The 16,357-nt window shown below is 48.8% G+C and overlaps 1 protein-coding gene across 3 annotated transcripts in view; it reads left to right on the top strand.

Moving 5' to 3' along the window:
• Window positions 1-16,357, top strand: part of Mras (muscle RAS oncogene homolog) — a 50,905-nt gene that overhangs the window by 30,485 nt on the left and 4,063 nt on the right. For 2 of the 3 annotated variants that reach the window (XM_021171194.1, XM_021171195.2), the window contains exons 3-5: window positions 11,189-11,342; window positions 12,777-12,876; window positions 15,928-16,007. In XM_021171194.1, coding sequence (XP_021026853.1) covers window positions 11,189-11,342; window positions 12,777-12,876; window positions 15,928-16,007 — 334 coding nt within the window. Of the gene's footprint in view, window positions 1-9,230; window positions 9,329-11,188; window positions 11,343-12,776; window positions 12,877-15,927; window positions 16,008-16,357 lie in introns of those variants that run through there. The other variant, XM_021171197.2, reaches the window with a different exon arrangement.

Below are 16,357 nucleotides of genomic sequence, written 5' to 3'. Positions count from 1 at the left end.
ACTGAACAATGTATATGCAGTAACAGGCTCAATGGCTTAGCTACATTAATCTCTTTGCCTTCCTAATTCTTAGTAAAGAATATACATATAACTGTTATAAAATTTATACTTATGCACGTTTTTCCTTCCTTCCTTCCTTCCTTCCTTCCTCCCTCCCTTCCTTCCTTCCTTCCTTGTGTCCTTCTTCTTCTCTTTCCTTTTCTTCCTCTCCTCCTTCTTCTTAATATACGAGGTCTCACTATGTAGCTTTGGCTAGCCTAGAACTCTCTATGTAGGCCAAGATGACCTTGAACTCACTGAGATCTGCTTGCCTTTGTCTCCAGGTTGCTGGATGAAAGGCATGTGCCATCCCACCCAGCTGGCACTTTCTAAAATAACTGCAGGCACCATCTACTGGAATATCCCGTGGTCTAGGACAGACTGAGTTAAATACATGGAAATAAGTTTCTTTACTGCAGGTCTTATAAAACCCTTTACTATATAATGTATATTAGGAACATAGAGTATATTGTTAGGATTCCCCCCAAAAGAACTATTTTTGGCACTTCATTTTAGGCTGTGTTCCACAGGAAACATTCAGAGAAATATTGCATAATACATAGAGGAGAACACCTCCTGGTACAAGTTGTGGCTCAGTCAATGTTATTTATTTTTATTGCCATGTAAGCTTCTTTAATGTCCTTCTAAGTAACTTGGAACATTTGCTTCTCAGGGAGAAAACACTATTTTCCAGAGTGCCTCTTAGATGAGCTGATATCATTTCTTCCCAGCAGAGACAGGGGAAGCACGGTCCTAAGATTACTTTAGAAGCTCAGGTCAGTGAGACCAGAACCTGACTTAGTGTCTTAGGTTTTCTCTGTGTTTTAATGGGATAGGGTTTTTCTGTGAGAAAACACCACAGCCAAAGCAAGTTTGAGAGGAAAGGTTTAGTTGGCTTACACTTCCACATCCCAGTCTACCATGGAGGTAAGTCAGGACAGGAAGAGTCAGCTGGGGCGGGAACCTGGAGGCAGGAGCTGAGGCAGAGGCCATGGAGGGTGCTGCTTACTGACTTGCTCCTCATGGCTTCCTTAGCCTGCTTTCTTATAGAACCCAGGACCACCAGCCCAGGGGTGGTGGCTCCTCCCACAGTGGGCCTGCTGTTCCTTTACCAATCACTAATTTAGAAAATGCCCTCCAGGCTTACTAGAGCCAAATCTTACACAGAGGCATTTTCTCAGTTTGAGGCTCCCTCCTCTCTGATGACTCTAGCTTATGCCATGTTGACATAAAGCTAGCCAGCACACTTAGCCTATGGCATTGCCCACCTAGGCCTTTCCTAGACACCTAGATAGATGCTAGATGCCCAGACTAGCACGTTCCTCAGCATAAATTCTCCCATTTTTAACAAAGCTTAAGTCATTTCAGCTGAGTATGGATTTTAGAAGGATGCCCCATATAAGAGAGAATGTCGTAGTAATAATACGTTCCAATCAAGGGTTTCAACCTGCCATTGATCACTGAGTTCTCAGATAAAAGACACAAAACTTTTATATTTATTATAACCCTATAATACACTAGAGATGGACAGATATCGACCCTCTAAACTTTTACAATCTACTTCCCCATCAATAACCCCTGGTTATAACTTGCCATGTTCCATCTGGGCCCCTCGTAACTCTGACTGGCCATGTTTTTGAGATACCTACCCCATGCATCTTCTCCTCTCTCTACCTCCTTCTTCTTCTCTGCTGGCCTCTGCCTCAGACCCCAAGCCTGCAAACCAAAGCCCTACCTACCTACCTCTCTTCTGCCCAGCTATAGGCTGTAGGCATCTTTAATCAACTGATAGTTTTAAATTAAGGAGCAAGGTCACATAGCATCACTTGGTTTACTGGTTGATTCTCTCATCCCTGAGGCAACCAGGGCCAGTATTTAGCACTACAATACATAGCATGAGACCAAACCTTAACAGAGAACCTTAATCAAAGGCTTGTTATATTTAGGCCTGAACATAACATTGACCCTTTCTGGGAGGTGTGCAAACCTTGGAGGGCAAAGATCTTCCTGAGCAACCAGTGCTCTGGGGTCTGGCTTTCCCTGCTGGGTACCATCTGGGGATGTGCTAAACCTGGGGGTAGATGCCTTCATTTGCCCCACACCCTACCAATCTCAAAGTGCTCTGGATTTTGCTTTTTCTTGTCCCAGATTGAGGGTAAAAGCCTTGTAGCTTGAGCTGAGCAATGATGGCAGTGATAGTGATTGGGGGAGGGTAGGGGGGTCATGATGATGGTGATGATGTCATGGGGTGGGGTCATGATGATGTCATGGGCCGTTACTGCTGGAAAACCCATGAATGCACTCTTTACCTCTTACACAAGCTGTCATGGTAGCTGCTGTTACAGATGGAAATAAGGTCAAATATTATCATTTGTATACAGAATGTCTGTCTCCCTCAGGCACCCGTGTTGAGTGCTTGGTCACTAGGCAGTGGCAATCTTTTTGGAGGTGGGAGATCTTGGAGGAAGCCAGTCACTGGAGGTGTCTCTTTGGAAGTTCTACCCAGTCTCCAGTCTCTCCCTTGCTCTTTTCTTCCTGTCCACCATGAGACAAACAGCTTTGTCCTCCACATATCCTTGCCACCATGATGCTTGGCCTTGTCACAGTCCTGTGATCTAAAACTCTCTGAGTAAATCCTTCCTTCCTTGAGCCGGTTTCCTCCGGTACTTAGTCAGTGTTGGTGAAACCAACCGAGACACCGAGTTTCTGACAGCTAGCACTGGCTCAAACTCCCATAGACCGCCACACACTGCATAGTTGGCTGGGCATGAGAATCTTCTCCAATGTGACAGCCAATTCTGGTGGCTCGAGGGAGTGGGAGTTGAACTCCCAGGGAGAAAGCACACAGCTGGATTGTCAGGATTCCATCCCATCTCTGGCCTGCCTTCCTGTGCTGTCCTCCCCATGGCTGTGGTCATGTGTGCAGGCACACTCGGGAGAATGCCTCTGAGGTCCCACTCCCAGGGGGCTCACAGGGTGCTTGCTGTATTACAAACCTGTTTCTTGTTTCATTTGAATTCTTTCCCACAGTGAACATCTATCTCCTCAATACAGTCTGTCCACCCATTAACTGTGGGTCCTCTTCAGTGCTTCCTCCTGGCTGTCTGGATTCTCTTCTGGTCTCTTGGACTCTTCCTTACCCTGGCTTGTACCTGTGTGATTTACTGCATTCCAGTTCGGAATCAGGAAGCTCTGAAACTCAAGCAGAGTCTTGGAGTTGTATGTTTGAGGCTTTCTGCTGGGAGGTGTGTGTGTAAGTATATGTATACACAAATATACACACATATATACATATGTATACACATATATGCACACACATATCTATCTATCTACCTAATCATCTATCTACACACACATCTCTATCTATATCTATGTATCTATCTATCTCATAAAATCCACTATTGAAACGATACTGAAATATGCAGGTATGTGTTGTTCAGTATATTACCCTTGCTCTATATCACCACCCATTTCCAGAACTTCTCATATACTCCCCCCACCCCGCTGCCCCACCGCACTGACACCTGCTTACCTATATACACACAGGCTTCCTTCCTATTTCACCCAGTCATGGCATTCATCATTCTACATCCTGTCTTGGGAACCCCATGTGCCTCATACATGTGCTGAGCATCCATGGGGTTGTACACTTATCATGTCGTAGTTGATTTCCACTTAGCATTGACTTTCCTTTATGCTGGATAATACCACACTGCATTGTGTATCACTCCCTGATGTCACACCCTCTAATGATAGACACTTGTGCCCTCCCCTCTTGTGACTGCTATGAAAAGAGGAGCTATGCATGTGGCCCATAATTCTCTTTGGGTTCCACTGTTCAGTACCTCGTCTTAGCAATGCTGTGTGTCCCTGTTGATTCTGCTGGGCTAGAGACTGAAGGCTGCCGAACTCATCAGATCAGCCTCTTGCTTCAACCCAGTGCAGAAGGAGAAGTGACTTGCCCGGAGCCACACCTGGCTAATGGCCGAGCCAGGCCTCAGCCTCCTGACCCCACTGAGTATGGTCTCCACCTTCTCGTGTTCACTTCTGCGTTGGCACAAGCTTTAAGCATGCTGAACAGCTGTTGGCACACACCTCTGTCCACTTACAGGAGAAGCCAATGTTTCTGGCCTCCCCTCCCCATCTGGCTCCAGGCTCACTCTGCGTGCCAGCCTCTGGGACATCCATCGCCACAAAACATCAAAGAGCCATTCTGTAGACCCTTCCTGCCCGGGAGCTCTCGGACCCAGGCTCCTAACCTTGCTGTTCCTCTTCTCCTCAGCAAGGGCTCCTTCTTTGTGAATGAGCCTGGCGGTCTGTCCTCTGGCACCCTCGGAAGCCAGGACATTTCTACCCTGGCTTCTGCCCAAAACTAGACACAAGTGCTCTTGTCTTCTCCGGGGGGCCTGGACCTGGCTTTTCCCTGAACATTTGAATCCGCACTCTTTCTGGAGCAGGAAGAGCAGAGGACATGGAAGGGCAGGAAGGAACTGGAAAGCTTATTGGGCGAATTTTCTGGGCTGGGGCTTTGACCCACTTATGCTTACCACCCAATGGCCAGCGTTCGAGGGAGCACATCAGGTGCCTCCAAGCAAGAACGGAGGAGAGTAAGTCAGCCTGTCCCCTACCCTTTGTCCTCTTTATCCTAAAGACAGTGATTTGGGGAATTTCCCTCTTTCCCTGTGGGAGTAAGTATGGCCACTGGCCTCAGGGGATGAATCCTGCCTTACAGGTCTGTGTCTGACCCTTTCTCCTGGCTGTGTGAGTCATTTCTGCAGGAATGCTTCCAATGGCCTGGGGCAGGCTTTGCAGGTAGAGAGCTCTCATCCTTTCTTGCTGGTATTTGGTTCTCAGAGCTGGGCTAGCAGAAGACCACTGACCAGACTTTCTTTGCTGGCCACCAGCCAGGCTAAGGGCCTTGCAAAGATTGTCCCTGCTAGCCTTGACAACTCCGCTAGGTCAGGCGGGATGCAGAGAGCTAATGGGTAAGATGAAACTCACCTTGCAGTAAACACAGATGCTCTGCACGGCCAATAAACAGGAGACCGGCAGGTGAGTTGAGGAGATGGCCCTGATGGTTTTGAGCAGGGGAGGCATGTGATCCGACTGGTTTCACGCTTGCTTTTGGCTTGTGTGTAGAGGAATAAAACTGGGGTACAGTGAGTGGTAGCCTAGGGCTGTGGGGGAGGAAGTGAGAAGGAGCAGGTTCAAACACAGTTTTAGGGGGAACCACAGGGTTTGTGGATGAAGAATAGGAATAGGATGGGGAAAGAGAAAAAAAAAATGTTATGGAGTGGAACTGGGAATCCTGGGACTAATTTAGGACTTATCAAGTACGGACTGCCTTTCATATAAAGAGCAGAATCAAGGTGTTTCTAGAGGAAGCGATAGGCTCAGAAGATAGACAAGTATCTACTAACAGGGGACGAGGGGTGGAGCATGGGTGTCAGAGAAGGGGAGGGTGATTTTTTTTAATCATATAATTTTTCATTAAGATATAATCCACAGCCAGGTGGTGCTGGCACATTTTTTGTTTGTTTGTTTGTTTGTTTATATTTTGAGACAGTGTTTCTCTGTATAGCCCTGGCTGTACTGGAACTCACTCTGTAGACCAGGCTGACCTCGAACTCAGAAATCTGCCTGCCTCTGCCTCCCGAGTGCTGGGATTAAAGGTGTGCGCCACCACGCCCGGCGGTGGCATATATCTTAATCCCAACACTCAGGAGGCATGTGGATCTCGGTGAGTTTGAGCCCAGCCTGTCTACAGAGTGAGTTCTCAGACAGCCAGGGTTACATAGAAAAACCATATCTTAAAAAAACAAAAAATAGCCGGGCGTGGTGGTGCACACCTTTAATCCCAGTACTCCGGAGGCAGAGGCAGGCGGATCTCTGAGTTAGAAGCCAGCCTGGTCTACAGAGTGAATTCCAGGACAGCCAGGACTACACAGAGAAACACTGTCTCAAAAAACAAAAAACAAATAATAATAATAGTAAAAAGAAAAGGAAGGAAGAAAGAAAAACATGTAGACCACATGCACAATTGCATGCTTATTGCCTTAGTTAGGGTTTCATTGCTGTGAAAAGACACCAGGACCATGGTAACTCTTATAAAGGAAAACTTTAATTGGGCAGGCTTACAGTTTCAGAGGTTTAGTTTCAAGGATTGGAAGTATGGTAGCATGCAGGCAGACATGTTGCTTGAGGAGCCAAGAGATCTACCACACTGGGCATAGCTTGAGCACGGGACACCTCAAAGCCCGCTTCCACAGTGACACACCTCCTGAAAGTGCCACCCCCCATGCCAATCATTCAAACAGATGAGTCTATGAAGGCCATACCTTCTCAAAATACCACACCTATCAACATTGTGCAGTTAGAAATGACCAATCGATCCATAAATGAATAATCACTAAAATGACAGCCATTAATTCCTGAATGTTTTCTGTATCCTCTAAAACATTCATACTTGAGCCGCTACTTCTCATCCTCCCTCCCCCGGACCCCAGACTCTACTCTCTGCCCTTGTGTGGTTACCGGCTTTCACATTTCGTATGCGTGGACTCACATAGCATGAGTCTTGCGAATAGCTTCAGTGCTTGGAAGGTTCTTTGAGTTGTTGTAGACCTTCAGGTTCTTCTCCTTCATGTGTGGCTGACATTCTGGTGTACAGAGACACACACTTTGCTCGCTCTTCCACTGGTTCCTGGGGCTGTCTCCCCTTGGATGACTCTCAGATGATGCTTGGCTCTTGGGTGGAGAATGTTGCCGGACCCCTCAACTGCTTTGTTTCTCTGTGGACTCACGTCTCTGGTTCTCCTGGGTGTGCTGCTAGGGCTCACGGGTTTAACACTGCATCCCACCCGAAGTGCATGTTGGGCCCACAGACTTGGCAAGCTGAGGGGGATGGGGGACGGGACTGTGAAATGTATTCTTGTTTCTAAGATAAGAGTGGAGGTGAGAACAAAGGAGAAAGTGGGGGACTAGGAACCTAGCTGGTGGCGACTGTGTTTGGAATCCTTAGGAGCTCAGGGCTCCATTGAAAGGAAAGCATCAGGCCCAGCCCTACATCTCTTCCCAGGTTTGCAGCATGTCTACCCAGAGCCGTAGAGTCTGGGGAGAGTGTGATGGAGCCTGCTATCAGGATTTGGACATGTTCTGTTAGCTTCTTGCTCTTAGGCAGGTAGGCATAAGGAGCTAGATGCAAGGGTGAGTTCAGAACCTACCCCGTGGTTCATTGGCACAGCAGCCTGAAGCTTACTGGGCTCAGCCTGGCTCAGTCTCTTCACTTGTGATTGGCTGGCGTCCCAGAGTGGCTGTGAAATGAAATCCGGGTTGTGGACCACAGCTTTGTGTCTCTCCATTCTTCCCAGCTACCAGGGCCCCTCCCAGGCTCTGTTGTGTTCCCGTGATGCTCCTGAACTCTGGTTATGCCTCTGAGGCCTTTGCTGTCCTCTGTAACTTTCCTCAGTGTCTATCAGTCTTCTTTCTTTCTTCCTTTCTTTTTCTTTTTTGAATTCTTTTTTAAAATGTATTATGTTTATGTTTATATATTTATATATAATAATATAATAAGATTTACTTTTATTATATTTATTATATTTATATGAGTAGCTGTCTTCAGACACACGAGAAGGGGAAGTCAGATCCCATTACAGGTGGTTGTGAGTCACCATGTGGTTGCTAGGAATTGAACTCAGGACCTCTGGAAGAGCAGTCAGTGCTCTTAACCCGCTGAGCCACCTCTCCAGCCCCTGTCAGTCACTGACAAGTACCTGAGAGAACAATTTAAAAGGAAGAATTATCTCCGCTCACCATTGCAGATGGTTTGGTGACAGTCTGTCAGCTCCGCCACTTTGGGCCTGCAGTGAGGCAGATCATCACAGTGGCAGGAATATATAGAGTAGGAAGCTGGTTGCTGGGAAGCAAAGAGAAGGAGAGAGGAAAGGAGAAAGGGACCAGGGCAAGAATCCCTTCAAGGGCCTGTCCCCAGTGACCTACTTTCTCTACCTAGGCCCTACTGCCTAAAGTTTTCACCACCTCCCAAAATAGAGCCACCAGCTGGGAGCCAAGTCTTAGGCAGATTTTATATTCAAACCATAACATTCTGCGCCCCCCCACCCAGAGCAGCGTCAGAGGACAGGTGTCCCTGGCTCCTCTAAGAACTCCACAAAGTCATGGAGAACCTTCCCAGAATGGGCACCCACACCTACAATTTGCACACCAACCCAGGGGATCTTGGGCCTCGTGCACACCTACCCCATAGTCTCCTCGCTCCCAGCCCCACAGCTGGAGTAGTATGGCATAGTGAACAGACATCCCGGGGGGCTAGCAGCTGTGGAATATTACTTGCTGTTGTCCTGTAGCCATTGGGTTGAGAAAGCTGGTGTCATTGCCAGAGGGAATCCTCCCTCGTGGCCAGGAAGCCAGCTGGAGGCTCTGTAAAAATTTGGCTCCTTCCCTGGAGGTGGCAGGAGGTGGCCTGGCTTTCACAGTCTGCCAAAGCAGCTCCTTTTCAGGGGACAGCGGGTGGTTAGTGCACCCAGCTGTGCTTCGGGGAACCCAACCTTGCCCTATTACATACCTGACCCAGAGAGTGAGCACAGTTCTGGCAGGAAGGAGCAAGCCTGTCGCTGTGTGTGCTCTGTGAGGTGATGTGGCTCGATATAAACATAGCTAGGGAGGCACAGGCTTTCCCACCTAACTTGCCTGGAAAACAGGCTTGATTGATCTTCCATCCCATAGAAGGCCTGGGGATTACAGAAAGAACAAACTGGAGATGTGGTCACTGGATATATCATCTCCAGAAAAAAAAAAGATATATATATATATATATATATATATATATATATATATACACACACACATATATATAATAGTTATATATATATATATAACTTTTTATTGATTCTTTGTGAGTTCCACATCATGTACCCCAGCCCTACTCATTTCCCTGCCCCCTCATATTTACCCTTCACCTTTGCACCCCCCCCAAATAATACACACACACAGAGTACAGAAAACATCTCATTGTAGTGTGTCATCTGTAGTGTGTCACAGTGTGTTCCATAGTCTATCCCTCTGTCTACACATCTTCACTTGCAAATGCTCATTGCCATGAGTCATTGGTCTGGTTCAAGTGAGGTCTCTGGCTTCTATGACATCATCAATATTGGATTCTCATTGGGCTTCCTCCAGGTTATCCTGTTGGTGCCCTGTGTCATGCAGCTTTGAATCAGCAGGACTGGCCTTTCATGAATCTCAACCATTCACTGATGAAATAGACTTTGGGGTAGGCTGACTTGGAGCCCTGGATCTGGGCCTGGGTGGTAGCTGAGCTGGTCAGCCTGCCCATTTTCCCTTATCCACACCACCAGGTCAAGCCCTTGGTTTACTGGATGCTGCTATCAGCAGGAAACAGGGTCATCTCTCCTGCTCTCATGCCCTCAGGCTGGCTTACCTGTGCCTTTACCATTAGGACTAGTTCGACTGTGTTGGCCAGCACCCCCAAGTGTTGCAGCCACAAGAGACTGGGCCAGCTGTCCTTACTACCTCAGAGGAGGGCATCGCCCATGTCTCTCTCTCTCTCTCTCTCTCTCTCTCTCTCTCTCTCTCTCTCTCTCTCTCTCTCTCTCCACCTCACTCAGGGCAAAGGAGTGGCAGGGCTGGCTCTCCCTGCTGTCATCCTTGACACCACTATCTTTAGTGCTTTTCCTTAAACCTAAAAGGCCATTTCACTGAGGTCATAGCATTCCTCGAATGAGTCATGGCTTGCACCTTGTGTTTCTGCACATTTTTGAACCCACCTTGGAGCTGCATCTGGGGGAAGACTCAAGAGAACAGTACCTGACTCCTGACCTCTGCCATTCTCTGCGAAGCGTAGAGCTGATCTAGGTTATGAGGCACAGGTCTGAAGAACTGAGGGCACAGGCTGGAAGTAGACTCCAGAGATGACAGAGACTGAGGCCTCCTATGAGGGAGACCTCCTCACAGGTCTGCCTCTGAGCCAAAGGGTGGCTGGGACAACCAGAGAAGAGGGGCTTCCAGGTTGGAGGTCATAGCTTCAGCGTGCGTTTGGAATCTGGATGCTAGTCCGGATCGAGGTGGCCAGACCCAGATCTAGATAAATAAAGAGCAGGAAGAAAGGAGCAGAGAAGGGAAAGAGAAAGGAAAAAGGAAGGAAAAGAGGACTCAATCTTGACAGATACATCAAAGGCCCAGGCTGGCGCCCTTCCACACTGGCTGTCCGCCCACCCAAGGTCCTGAGCAGTGCTAACATGTGGGATGAGATCTTAGAGCAGCCTGCACAGGATCTGCTGCACTGGTGTTTTCCATCTGGAGACTCTCTCTGCCTCATTCACCCTGTAACCAGTGGGCCTACAGGCTGCCTGGCATGGAGTAGACACTCAGTATTTCTTAAATGGATAGGCACAGCTGCCTAGCTGCATGTTCCTTTAGTTATTCAAATACAACATGGGTACTTTTGGGGTTAAGTTACAACTGGACATGAGCACTGTATATCAGGGTTCTGTGCTGTGGGGAGTGTTGAGCGTGTCTGGAGGTTGTAGTGGCCTTCTCAGTTCTACGTGATTCCTGCCCCAGATGCCTCTTCCTGACATTTCCATCCTATGATGTGGACCTTGACTTCTGAAGGCGACTCCTTCCCCAAGGTCTGCATGTTTTTGTCCGCACACACGGGGCTTAAAGGGGCCCTTCTAGCTGGCCTCTCCCCACCTGAGAGCTTCCAGGTGGGTGTCCTGTACCCATGAATGTACAGGATGAAATGGAGGCACAGAGAGGCAGGCACCCCACCCCACCCCCGCCCAGAGAACCTCAGTTTGAAAGAGCTAAACCGGGAATCCAAACCCAGCTCTGGGGTTTCCCAGAGGGACTTTTGAAAGTTGATCTCTGGCTTCGTGAGGCTTGTCCTCGGGTCACAGAATTGAGGTCCAGTGAGCAAGGAGGTCGAAATGAGCCAGGAAGAGCCTTACACTGCAGCAGGCTCTGAGGGGGCTGGAAGTCCTCCTGTGAGGACAGCCGGGTCTGAGCCAGCCACAGTGGGGACAGCAGTAGCAGTAGCTTGGGGTTCTACAGTCTATAGTGACTCCAATGGAAGCGGGGGCAGCCCCTGAATGACCTCATTCCTCTCCAGTTCTGGACACAGCCGGGCAGGAGGAGTTCAGTGCCATGCGGGAACAATACATGCGCACAGGGGATGGCTTCCTCATTGTCTACTCCGTCACCGACAAGGCCAGCTTCGAGCACGTGGACCGCTTCCACCAGCTCATTCTGCGTGTCAAGGACAGGTGAGGGCAGCAAGCGGGGCCTCCCTCCTCTCCTTCTTAGCTTATGAAGGCTCAGTCTTCCCTCTCCCTCCTCCTCCCTCCTCCCTTCCTTCTCCTCTCCCTCCTCCCCTCTCCTTTTCTTCCCCTGCCCCCCACAAATTTCTCTATTATTTCCTCTAAGGCTGCAGTTCTCCACCTGTTGATCATGACCCCTTTGGGGGTCGAATATCAGATATTTACATTACAATTCATAGCAATAGCAAAATTACAATTACAAAGTAGCAACAAAATAATTTTTTGGTTGTGGGGGTGGGGAGGTCACCACATCATGAAGAAGTCATTAAAGGGTTTACTAGGAAGGTTGAGAACCAACTGTTGTAACTCCTCGGTCCCCTGACTCCTTCCTTGGTTCCTAAGCTACTCCCAAGCCTTATGCCCCTCCCATTTTCATAAACTCCCACAAGCAAGCAATCATTGGTAACATCCTCGTTTCCCAGCCCCGATTTAACCAAATTGCATTATATGCAAAGAAAAAGTGAATTTCCTCTCCAGAACACATTGAAATCGATTAAATTGCATTTGACTACAAGATTTACAAGTCCCTCTTCATGCTCTATAACATAATCAAATCACCTAGTGTCTGGTTTAAGCCTATCTAATACTGCCAGTCAGAGAAGCAATGCAGAAGGAAAATGTAAATGAAGGAAAAGAGCAAGTTTTGACTAAATTCCAGTAAAGATGGAGAAGCCCAGGCAATGACTGTTCCACAGGAAGACAGGCTTATACTTTTGCCTGGCAGGGGGACACAACACCCCCAGAGCTGAGGCTGATTAATGAATATAATGCCTCAAAAGGGACACTCTAAGTGCCCCAGTGGTGGGGAAGTCCTAATTTACTTGTTAATCAAACAAATAATAAAGTAGCAGTTTTTATCTTTCAAATTTTAGGTTTCTTTATTTAATGTGAAAATATTCAATATCACCCCAAATGCCAAAGGGCTGCTGTTTTGTTTCGTTCGCATGTCAATAAGATGCTGATGGGATGTGCCTCACCATCTGGGGGTCCCTCTTCTGGGGGGGTCCCTATTCTGGGATCCATTCTCATTTCGCTGCTGCCATTTATGTGCAGTGCCCGCTGTGTGCCAGCCCCTGTCCCTGCTGCTCTTCCTGAGTCCTGGCTGAGGGCCCTTCATGGTTTGTATATCAGAGTCTTGGAGAACTGAGGAGAGTCTGGGAAGCTGGGGCCCACATCAACAGCCTCGCCACTAGCCTTGCAGCAGATCCCGGGCTCCTTCTCTCTGAGCTCCCCCCACCCCTCTCCTCTGGAAAAGAGGGGGCCCACTGGGCCCACTGGGCAATTGCTGTGGGGTAGGCGGGCTCGCCGTCTGTTCGGTATCACCTGCTTGTGTAGGAGGATGAATCTCACTGTTGTTATCTGAATTCTCCTCTTCCCTAGGGAGTCATTCCCAATGATCCTTGTGGCCAACAAGGTGGATCTGATGCACCTAAGGAAAATCACCAGGGACCAAGGAAAAGAAATGGCGTCCAAATACAATGTAGGTGGATATGCCTGCATGCCTGCATGTTTGGGCCTCAGGGCTCTGTGTGAAAGTCCATATGCCATCCCTCCGGCAGTGCCAGTCTTTAGAAAAAGGACTAAGGCCTCCTACTGAGCAACGAGGCTCCAACAAGATGCCACAGGGTGCAATGTTAGGGGATATTATTTGAAAAAAGCAGAGAGAACATGAGGTAGAGGTGTGAACTGCTGCTTTCAGATTGCCCTGGTAGCTGTAGTATTCAGCGTCCTCCTGGCTGAGGGCTGCTCTGCCTGAGGTAGCACTGGGCTGTATGGAGGTGATAGCCTTCCTGCTCATGAGCTTGCACTTGGTTATACTGAATCACTGCCATCAGCTCTGTTCACTGAGCAATGCCCCCCCGCCCCCCCCCCCCCCAGGTCCAGCGGTGTACTGGGGAAGCATGGATATCAAGTCCTCTACCCTTGCAACCAGAGGCATCATTATCCCTACTTGGTTTGGCCCTAAGGTTGCTTCAGCTCTACCCTATCACAGCATTTTAGCTTTCTGAGTTCATTGCAATGTCCTTGCTCTCTCCATAGTGCTGGGTCAGGTCTCTGCTCCTCACCCCCTTATTGGCACAGTGCACTGGCCCCCTTGGGTGCTGCCTGCGAGCTGGAAAGTCAGCAGCAAGGTAGCCTTGTTTCTACCCAGTGGACTACACGGAGAGAAAAGCATGCTGGGAACTAGCTTTGTCTGTCTGTCTTCTGTATTAATTCCTTTATTAATTCCATCACCCTAGGTCCTGGAGAGCAATGGTTCTCTGTCTTTGGGTGCTTAAACTTAGTGATGGAGACCGGCAATAAGCAAAGTAAATTACAGTTTGTCTGGAGGCAATGGGTCCTACGGAAACAAACAAATCAGGAAAGGGGGGGGGAGGTGTGGGGAGGGGTCAGGAATGGGAAGAGGAAGTGATGTTTTAAATAGGGTGGGCTGGGTCTATTTTAGCAGAGACTTAGGGAGACAGAGGAATGACCAGACAGGTATCTGACAAAAGAACATTCTAGCAAAGGATTATTATCTATGAGCCCCAGGGTTGGAGTTTGCAGGCTGGTGAACGAGCTGAGCAGCGGTGGCTGAGTGGGTGCATGCGGGTGAGTCATAAGAAGTGTGGTCGGCAAGGTGACTTAAGCAGTTATGGCTCCTATGATAGAGGCTGAGGAAGAATGGCCACTGGAGGGTTTCAGAGAGATGTGACTTGTACCTGAGCAGCTTCTCTCCTGTGACATGTTGACAATAGTCCACTGGGAAAGGAGAAAACAGAGAGTCACACAGGGGCTGCTCCAGTGCCCCACAAGAGGCTGAGAAGCACGTGAGGGTGGCAAGATTTAGGTTGTATGTCTTAGAACCAACAGCATTTGCTCACAGACCAGATATGGGGTCAGCAGACAACTGTGTTGCAGACCTGTAGACACTGAGGATGGCTGAACTCCCAGGAGGGCAGGATATCAAGGGGATTTGGCTATGGGTGGTTTCCTACCTCTCTTCTGCATGTATACAGGGCTGTGCAGTGTCCTGAGCCATGGGAAGGGTTCTACCTTGTTATCATCAGGAATGCCTACCATGTGTCCAGCTCACAAGATGCTCCAAAACTGACCTATCACACAGGTGCCCATGGGAGACCAATAGAAGGCTCACACAGATTCACTGTTGACCTGGCAAGGCAGAGCCCCTGCAGGCTCATCATTCTGACTTCAGTCTCCTCACTGCAGGATGATGCTTGCCTCTGGGGTTTAATGAAGCAAAGGTGGGAAAAGGGAGACTGGGAACCCAACAGCTCTTCCACTATGGAGGGCACAGTCCTTTTAGAGTTATCAGAGGCTCAAATAAAAAGGTCAAAGGCCTAAGCAAGGGCCTTTGTTTGTCTCTGCATTTCAGTAAGACCTCTGCCTGAAGCCGCTGAGCTTGCTGTCATCTGACCTCTCAGGATGTTAACATACCCCTGTGTGTCCTAGGCAAAGCTTCCCTAGGCAAAGTTGACTGCCCTAACTCTGAGCTTGCTCTACCACCCTCCCCGAGTGTTTAAGGAACTTTCCTTCTTCACCATACTCAGCTTCTTTAATTGTATTAGAATAAAAGGCACTAATTTGGTGATCAGGAAAAATAAGTTATGGAAAGTTGGAAAGTCATTGGTCTAACCTCTGTCAGCTTACTTCCTTCACACCCAGGAGGCCAGGGCATGTTTTCCTGAACTTTTGAGCCCTGTGTGTGGAGGATTGAGCATTTCCTAATTCTCTGGGTTCCCCATCATAGGACCTAGGATTGTGTCTTATCCTCCCCGCGCCTTTGTTCCACTCTGCTGGTCCAAGGTTTGGTGGGGACACGGCCCATGGAGTCCTGTCAGCCACAGCTTCCAATGTGCCACTCCCTAGGCAAGATGCTATCATCAAAGCATCATCCTTGGGTAAACATGGCCGAGCTCCCAGGTTTCTAGAGCAAACAAGAGTGGAGCTGGGCTGGAGAGCTGGTGGTAAGAGACCAGGGTGACCTAGGTCCAGAGTCCTCCTCAGCCTTCCCCACTGAAGTTCACTCTGGAGGAGCCCAGGGAAAAGGTCAGAGGTCACCCCCCAGAAGAAGCATGAAGAACACTGTCTTCCATCACTGTGTGAGAAGTGAAACAGTTTGCTCTTGAGTATAAAAAGACTATTTGGATTCTATTTTAAGGAAGCTATTAAGTATCTCTGTGACTAGAGACCAAGAGGGAGTTAGGGAAGCTGTTAGCCAAACTCTCCAGCCTTACAAGGCAAGAAGCTATAGAGCTTTGGGGGTTCTTGTCAGGTCTTCGGAACCTCTAGAGTTTTGTTTTTGAGACAGAGTTTCTCTGTGCAGCAATGTCTGCCTTGGTGCTAACTCTGTAGACCAGGCTGGCCTAGAAATCACAGAGACCCACCTACCCTTGCCTCCCGAGTTCTAGGGTTAAAGGTGTGAGCCACCCCCACCACCCCCACCCGGCTTAAAGTGTACGTTGTAAAGGTGGGAGAGGGCTCTGTGGGTCATGGTGCCAGGTTGACCAAGCTGAGATTTGCCTTCCAGATCCCATATATAGAGACCAGTGCCAAGGACCCGCCTCTCAACGTGGATAAAACCTTCCATGACCTAGTTAGAGTAATTAGGTAAGCATTGTACTCTCCCTGACAACTGCGCCCCTCCCTGGCTACGCCTTCTCTGATGGAAGGTGGTGGGGGGGTGCAGACTACAGCAGGAACACATGAGGAATGTAACTCCTGAGAGACTGGGCGGTTTCCAAGCCTCGTTTGCCATTTCCTGTGACTCTTTGCATTTCCCCCCTGCCCCTGACCCCCTCCCTCTACACTGCCCCCAGGTATAGCTAGGAGGGTGGGTGGGGGCTGCAGGCATCCTAGTACCTCAGAACCCCAAGCTTTCAACATACCCAACACAGCAAAGAACAAGCCCCTCTTTCTACCACTGCCCTTGATATTAGAGGCCCCGAGACAGCACCCCA

This window comes from Mus caroli, chromosome 9 (assembly GCF_900094665.2).
Source record: "Mus caroli chromosome 9, CAROLI_EIJ_v1.1, whole genome shotgun sequence".
NCBI lineage: Eukaryota > Metazoa > Chordata > Mammalia > Rodentia > Muridae > Mus > Mus caroli.
This window is presented reverse-complemented; position numbering and strand designations above follow the sequence as displayed.